Source organism: Suricata suricatta, chromosome 4, assembly GCF_006229205.1.
Source record: "Suricata suricatta isolate VVHF042 chromosome 4, meerkat_22Aug2017_6uvM2_HiC, whole genome shotgun sequence".
Taxonomy (NCBI): Eukaryota; Metazoa; Chordata; class Mammalia; order Carnivora; family Herpestidae; genus Suricata; species Suricata suricatta.
Genome location: NC_043703.1, coordinates 74,965,619 through 74,974,339, shown reverse-complemented (window position 1 = coordinate 74,974,339; position 8,721 = coordinate 74,965,619). Strand labels below are relative to the sequence as shown.

The 8,721-nt window shown below is 40.9% G+C and overlaps 1 protein-coding gene across 1 annotated transcript in view; it reads left to right on the top strand.

Moving 5' to 3' along the window:
• The first annotated feature begins 68 nt into the window (after positions 1–68).
• The window catches only part of SGCG (sarcoglycan gamma), a 105,127-nt gene continuing 96,474 nt past the window's right edge, over positions 69–8,721 (top strand). Inside the window, exon 1 of the mRNA XM_029936183.1 lies at positions 69–215. Coding sequence (XP_029792043.1) covers positions 117–215 — 99 coding nt within the window. The 5' untranslated portion in view covers positions 69–116. The remainder of the gene's footprint in view (positions 216–8,721) is intronic.

The window sequence follows — 8,721 nt, the reverse complement described above, 5'->3', positions numbered from 1 at the left end:
TGGGGGAGCGGTTCCCCCGCCCCGGAGCAGCGCTGTCGCCGCGGCCGCCGCGGAAGGAGGACGGAGCCCAGGCCCGCGCGGTGCGGGGAGAAGCCGGGGATCGCATCTGGTCGGGAATGAAGGGGAATGCCGCGGCCGTGTGCTCGCCCGGCCCCGAAGGGGTGCAGCAGGTAACGACGGCGGCCGCGGGCGAGCGTTGCGCCCCCTGTCCCCAGGTGAGCGCGTCCCCTCCACTTGCAGCCCCCCACACTAACTCCTTTAGGGTCGCCGGTTCCTCTGCAGCCTTTCCCCAGACCCCAGGGCCTCCTTCCCACCCTCCGTCCCACACGGCGTTTTCCTTCCCCATCCGACCGTCGGAGGGCTCCGGGACTGGTGCGGAACGTACTTTAGACAGTCGGCCTTTCTTCGCAGGGAAAACTTCGCTAACTGATCTGCACTCCGCCTTTTCCGCTTGAGTAACTTTGTTGGGCCCGGGAGCCGGGAGTAGGGGGGAGGCAGAGGGAGGCAGGCGTGGGGGGAGGTTGCGGGGATGGGAGAGTGCAGATGAGAACGAGTCTGTTCTCTGTAAATTGATTTTGCCGAAAACATTGTCCTGGATTGCTGACCAGTCTGTCCGCTGACACCGAGAAAGCAGAGTAAATGCACCAAGTCCAAAAATGCATAGGGTCTGTTTGGGCATTTTCGTGGAGAAACAGAGATCCTTAAAACCACAGGTGGCGCACCCCATTTCGGTGGGCTTATAACTTGATGATCCAACCAGCCCCCTTATACCCATTATCCCTTGTAGGTTCCCGTGGTTGGTATTTACGTATTTGCGTGTTCTCCTTTGGTTAAACCAGAGTTAGGAAGTTGATGATTTTTAAATCATTCCTGGGTAGTCTGGTGTTTATAAATACTGATACAACGACACGCAGTTTTTTTGTGAAATAACTCATCAAGTGATACCAAATGCTGTGCAAGTAGATTTTTAGTGACGGCGCTCTGTGTATATGCGTGGGGGTTTTGCATTAATGCTGCTGCGTGTTCTTGGAAACAGGCAAGTCAGTGTTTGCAAAACAATGGAATTGTGTTTAGTTTTCTTTTAAAGCAAATCTTTTTATATGGTTCTTGTGCTTTTCTTTCTTTAGTATGAGCATGCTATTAAAACCTCCTGAAAACTTCTATAGATATCACAATATTTCTCAAAAATATCCGTGAGGTGACTTCCTGGTTTTTGGTGATGGAATGTTTCACTAAAAGGTTCAGTGTCTCTGGTAGGAGAACTTACTCTCTAGTGAAGAGGTGTCTCCAATCCCCGTTCCACACTTGTAAAAATATCACAAAGCAAACTTTTAACTTTATTGAGTTACCACGTTTTCAAGTATTTCATTTTGCTTAAGTCATATGTTCTGTTGACGGTTAGTGTTTGTTATTACCGTGTCAGACATTGAACACAACATTTAGTAAATAGTATACCTGAATCGATAATGCACAGTATGGGCTTAAAAGTTTAGAAAACCTGTCCCAAAGAACAATTATAATCTCTAAGATAAATGTCAGGGAAAAAATTCAGTGATGAAAAATCCATTTAATAAGTTAAAATCATTAGATGTATGTGGCAGACTGTGAAAGAAATCAGGAGACTTTGATGTTTAACAAATAATTTATTTGCTTTTTTAAACTATTTTAACACCCCCTTTCAGAGAGAATGAGGATAATACTAGAGGACATTTCAGCTGGACTATAGTAGATATGTATGTACACTGTTACATTTTAATCAGCATCGTTGCGTTATTTTGGGTGTGACTTTTTAAAATGTATTAGGCCCTCGTTTGGATGCTTAATCCTTCAGGTTGTACCCAAAAAAGCTCTTAATGTCCTTTGGGTAAAATAGGCAAGTATCTATGGACATAGTGACAGTTCAGCAAAAGGTTAATGCTAATTTTATTTCTTTCTCTAGAATTGTACTGTTAGAAAGTGATTTATAGGGACTTGCTTATTGTACTATACTAACCCTTTTAAATTCCTAAAGACATAGGTGATACTGCTTTGTGATTTTTCAAAAAGTGCCCATTTCATTGTATCCTTTGTAGTTAAAGTTATGTGAAGTAAACACAGCTGGTTATATGGTTGAGTGGTACAAATACAGGATTATCTGTATAGTTTCCCTTGTTTGCAGTATATTTGCACATACTTTCCAATCATGACACCGTCTAAATTAGGAAACAAAATAGCTACATATAACGACTTGTCTTTTTAGTATATCATTGTGTTATACAATAGGGAAATACTTGTGTTGGAATGGGAGACACCAGGAAAAGGAAGGACATAGTAAATGAATGTTTCCTAACTATTTTTTGGTCATGGATTCCTTTGAAAACCTAGTAGTAGTTACAGATCTGCTACTTGGTCTGGCTTTCAAGAGGTTAATTCTTTGTTTGTTTGTTTGTTTTTTTGAGAGAGAGATACAGCATGAGCAGGGGAGGGTCAGAGAGAGAGGGAGACAGAATCTGAAGCAGGCTCCAGGCTCTGAGCTGTCAGCACAGAGCCCAATGCGGGGCTCAAACCCACGAACCATGAGATCATGACCTCAGCTGAAGTCAGACGCTTAACTGATTGAGCCACCCAGGCGCCTCACAAGAGGTTAAACATTCTTGAAGGCAGTTCAGGAATTTCTGGCTGAGATCAGAAATTGCCGCACAAGCAAAACTTTGAGTGCATCCATTATAGTGAAGTATAATTGCATTAATACATTAATCATAAAACAATGAAGACTTAATGGGAAAAGTAACAGGAATCTGGTATTCATTTATAGAAATGTGCTTGTGATATTTTATCTAGTAGACTTTAATATTTGTTGCTAAACGCCTTTTTCAAAAATAATATCTAGTATGTGAATTGGATAATAAAAGGGGAAATTTTAAAAATAAGAAATCTTAACTAAAACCATATTGCATTGAAGACAAAGGCCTAGGGAGCCACCAGGTATACAAAGACTAAGGCAGAGGAGCCTGGGTGGCTCAGTTGGGTCAGCATCTGACTCTCTGTTTCCGCATCAAGATGAGATCATTGTCACCATCTTGGGTGGTGAGATAGAGCCTTGTGTTGGGTTCTGAGCTGACAGCAAGGGGCTGCTTGGGATTCTCTCTCTGCCCCTCCCCAGCTCCCACTGTCTCAAAATAAATAAATGTTGGGGGGAAAGGCTAAGTCTGTCTAAACATTGTGTTTTTATAAAGAATGTCTTTATGAGTCCCTGGATTATTTACCTGAAATTCTGTAGGTTGGATTATAATGGAGGTTGTCTTGCATTTCCAAGGCTTGAGTCGCCCCTCCCCAGGCCACACCCTTCTGCCCAATGGAAGATTCTTGACTCAGTCTGTTTGTAATCACCTGTAATCTGGAATGATTTCAAGTAAATACCCAATAAGTTATTCTCCAGAGAATTTGCCTCTCACATGTAGAGCTTGTTGCTGCCCCTCTGACTTCTAGCACCTGCTCTAAAAAGCACCTGCCATGTTCCGCACAGTGAGTGAGCTCCTACTTTAAGCCTGGCACGCTAGGCATTCATTAGGTTCATCCTCATCACAAGCACCCCGTGAGGAGGTCCCCACTAAACGCAGAAGGAAACCAGAACCCGGGAGGCTGTAATTAGCCAAGGTGATTGCTCAGCATAACTGAGGAATAACACAGACATAACACCATGCTCACCCCATACACTCCCTACCCCCCTCCCCCATAGCACAGAGTGGGAGAAAACGTTCCTCTGGTCCATCCGGCATCTTATTCTTCTTGTGAATGCAAAATAGCTCAAATGACTCATTGACAAAACTAGCGCCAGAAGAAGGTTAGCATGAACTAGTATGAAGAGTGAGCACCGGTGACCTTGGTGCCCTTCAAACCGTAGACTTCTTCCTTAGGAACTCTGTAGACGTCTTCTTGGGGGCAACTTCGATGTCTTCATTTTCTAATTAAATATTCTTCTTTGACTTTAGAACGAGGAAATACAGAAGGCCTATCAAATACATAAAATAGTATCTTATTAGCACAGTATTCCATTATTAAGTCTTGAGATGTGTTGAGCACAGTGTGATGGGGTCTAGCCCTTGTTCTCACTCTTCTATGAAAGCTTTTCATTTTGTTAATAGTTCTTTGAAGCAACAGCTCTATCACCCTTCACATGTCAGCATATGTTACTGACTTATTTTTACCTTTCTGCCTCTTTTTCCCTTTCCTTTCCGTAATCCAAATTGTGGTGAGAATGACCCAACTGGAATAATAAGAGAATGATATTCCAGTCCCTTCCTTTGACGCATCTCACGTCCAGGCGCAGTCCTACACTGTACATTTCTTTAATACCACACTGTGCCCGGGGTTCCACATGTTTCTTCCAGCTGGGAACTTTTCTACAAGTCTGGAAAAGTGGACCTCATTACCTTGTTGAAAAATGCTTCTCTCTTGTTTGTTTTTGTTTCTTATGTTTTTCACCTCCTTCTTGAATCTTCACTAGATGCCTTTTGGCCCTTCTCATGTCCGTCCTCTGTCTCTTCTCAGGCTGTGATTCCCTACTTCCGCATTGTGATGATTTCATTGCTCCAGTGATTGGTCATTACTTTGTGTGAGCTCATCTACACTGAGTTATTCTTAGCCAAGAATCTCAAATGCAGCAGGTGTGAAAGCCTCCCTCGTAGGCTTGTGGGTCTGCTGGGATGCGGAGGATTGATGCTCCTCAAGGCAGCTCTGATGTGAATTCCACGGTTTGGGGTTACAGCAGCTCATACCTGTTGTAAATTTGGACAGACTGACACTTATAAATGGTACAGACTTGGAGTTGGTGCAAGCATATGACTGCTTTCTACCCTATGGTTCATCTTTCTGTCCACAAGCCTTAGGGAGGGATCTGCTCTTGTACTTTCTTTGCAGGGTGGAACTCTGGTCTTGCTCTGGACAGAGGCCAAGTCTCCCATCTTTGTTGGGCGTTAGGATTCAGCTCGGTCTCTAGGCCCATAAATGGATCTAATAACCTGTGTGCTTCTTTGTGTAGCATAACCCCCCCACCCCCCGGCTTTGAGTTCCATCCTTTTGTGGAGCCTTGAGAATGTTCCATTCTTTCCTGTTTGACTATATATTTTTAAAGCATTACATTTTGTAAAGAATCCCTGCGTCTTGGTGGTACAAATGGTGCTCTCTTCTGTCTTCTCAGTCCATTATATTGGAAGAACTCTGTGTGTAATAAATTTCATTATTTGGGGGGAAGACTTGCTATGTAACTGTTTCTGAAGGCAATTATGAAATTATAAAAAATAAGCTGTACATCAAATTTACAAAAGAACTCTGTGGCATTCATTATCTAAATTTTATGCTTTTCAGAGTTTTTTTTTTTTAATGTATTTATTTTGAGAGACAGCAAGCAGGGGAGGGGCAGAAAGAGAGGGAGAGAGAGAATCTCAAGCACGTTCTATGTTGTCAGCATGGAGCCCAAGCTCATGAATTGTGAGATCGTGACCTGAGCCCAAATCACGAGTTGGATGCTTAACCAATGAAGTCAGCCAGGCGCCCTAATTAAATTTTAAATAAACCAAATTTTAACCAAGGTCTGGAATTTTAAAACTAGGAATAAAGTTAAATGGTGCATTAAAAAATATTAAATGATTAAGTGTATTAACAAAAGTAATTCTCAATTATTTATGTTCATCTGTGGCTTAAGTTGGTTATCTAACCTGTTCTTTGTTCTTGAGCTGACTATACCTTTACTCCTAAATTTTGTTTTTACTTATTAACGTTTCTTCCCAATATTAGTTGGAAAGTGAAGACAAACATCAGGGTAGTTTTGTTACTGATTTTAGGGTTTGAGCCACTGGCTTCTTGAAACGAACAAATTGAGGTTTGGATCCTTTATTTATCTTGTGACATAAAACTCAGACCCTAAGTATGAATATGTAATCAGAACAGGTACTCAAGTAAGAGCAATTGATTTTGGATTTTTACTTTGCAGGGGGAGCCAAGGGGACATAAGAATGTAGTCTATGTATCCGATTCACCTCTTGGATTAATGATGATACTGAGACAATAAATTTATTTTTAAAATAGTAAAACCTAACTAAAACGTGACTTGCATATCTACCATGAGACATGTCAGGACTTGGCAAGCTTTTTCTGTAAGGGGCCAGATAATAAGTATTTCGAGCTCTGCGGGTGGTAAGATCTCTGTCTCAAGTACACAACTATGCGGTGGTAGGATAGCCATAGAAATACGTGAACAAGGAAGCATGGCTGTGGCCTGGGGATACTGTCCTTAGCAAACCCAGGTGGCCGGTCTTATTTGACACACAGGCCATTATATACCAAACCCTGATCTATACTAATGAAAGCAATTGATTCTAAAGAAATAAAAACTTTAGTTGTGAAATATTTTTCAACATAGATTGATATTGTCAACGTTACAAGTTAAGCAACAAAGGCTGTGAAGCAGCAGATTTGTTTATTGGGGAATAGCAGAGAAATTGCAAATGAGGACACGCCAACTGTGGGGAACCATAGGCAGGTCCAGAGAACAAACAGGAGCGTTTGTTTGCTTGTTTGTTTGTTAATATAATTTATTGTCAAATTGGCTAATATACAGTGTATACAGTGTGCCCTTGGTTTTGAAGGTAGATTCCCTGCCAGCTTATCACTTACATACAACACTCAGTGCTCATCCCAACAAGTGCCTTCTTCAATGCCCATCACCCATTTTCCCCTCCCCTGCACCCCCATCAACCCTCAGTTTGTTTTTTGTATTTAAGAGTCCCTTACGGTTGGCGGGCCTCCCTCCCTGTTTGTAACTACTTTTTCCCCTTCCCTTCCCACATGGTCTTCTATTAAATTTCTCAAGTTCCACATATGAGTAAAAACATACGGTATCGGTCTTTCAGTCACTGTCTTTCTCTGACTGACATATTTCACGTAACACAATAGCCTCCACTTCCGTCCACATTATTGCAAATGGCAGGCTTTCATTCTTGCTCATTGCCAAGTAGTATTCCATTGTTTATATAAGCCACATCCTCTTTATCCATCCATCAGTTGATGGACATTTAGGCTCTTTCCATAATTTGGCTCTTGTTGAAAGCACTGGAAGAGCATCTCTTGTGGAGGGAAGAAGGAAGTTGGGACGGGTTGTTTTGAATCAATCTTCAGTGGAGGAAAATAGGTTCCAAGCGGTGACTGCAGGTGACTGAAGGTGGTGGCAGCGTGTCATTGGCTGCAGGCAAGGGCAGCTTGAGGGTGCCATCCTGAAAGGAAACCTTCCCTCTTCCTGCTGGACTCTGTGGCTATGAGGAGTCGTAGTGCACGAGATGCCTCCCCATCTCCATCCTGAATGAGGTTTCCTTTATTCCTTTTCACAGGAGATACGTTAACATCATTAACATACAAAATCCTAATACATGCATACTCAGAGGCTCAGGAAAGAAAGAATTGTCCTTGTTTATTTTTTCTTTACCTTCTTCACTCACTTCTTGCTGCTGGCAATGATATAATTCACAAAATTAAAAATATATATATTGCTTTCCTCTCAGGAGGAAAGTTAGGAGCTGAAACTTCAAACTAAGTAAGTTAATGTTTGTGACCTACCTCTAATTTATAAAAATTAGAACAGTGAGTTTTTTTGAAAAATAATATATTAATATATGCATGACTGAATATGCTGACCATGTTACATTACATTAAGGATCATCCTTGAATTCCTCATTATATAAAACTGTTGCAACAGGCCAAAATATAAAAAAATAGAGAAATGTATATATGTAACCCATAGTTAAAAGTGGAAATTGTATTGTACTTATCGTTAAGCCATGATCATCTGCATATTTGGTTTATGATTTTGTTTCTACATGCAGTAATCAAATCAAATGAGCCAGAAGAGTCATTTTCCTTTAAGAGATAAGAATTTATGTAAATTGGAAAGAAGGGGGGGAACCTAAAAATTATCTTATCATGTTTGCCTCTTTTGACATTTAAAAGATTTTACAATTTCATTAAACTATTTAGTTCCATAGTCTCTTCTTAGTTTCACACTGAGAAGGGCTCCAGATTTTTCTATGTTGCTTAATTTAAAAATATTAAGTATTTACTGACAAGTGATGTTGATCCTTTACTTGCTACACGTTAAACATTTGGAAGATGTTTTTCCAACGCATAGATTTTGGTTATTTGCAGATTGTGTTTTCAAATAAAATAAATAAAAGGTGGTAATCATTTTGCAGTATATAAATGTATCAAATCAACATGTACGTCTTATGTTTTTGGAATGCTGTATGTCAAATATAGTTCAATAAGGCTGGGAAGAAAATAAATGAATGGGACCCGACTCCCACATTTCAGAAAAGAAAATACTCTTATATAATGATGGCTAGGTATTGTTATGTATGTGTCCAGACCCGTACAACATGCACCACAAGGAGTGAACTCTAAGGTAAAACTTTCAGGATTCTGAAGTGTCACTATAGATTCAACCTTGGTAAAAAAAAAAAAAAAGTACCATTCTGGCGAGCGATATTGGTAATGGAGGAGGCTGTGCATGTGTGGAGGCAAGAGGTGTATGGCACATCTCTGTACCTCCCTCTCAGTTTTTGTTGTAAACCTGAAACTGCTGTGAAAAATCGTCTCTAAAAAATGAGCAGTGCACACACCACATTTTCTTGATCCATTCATGTGTGGCTGGACACTTAGGTTATTTCCATATCTCCGCTGTTGTGAAAAAGG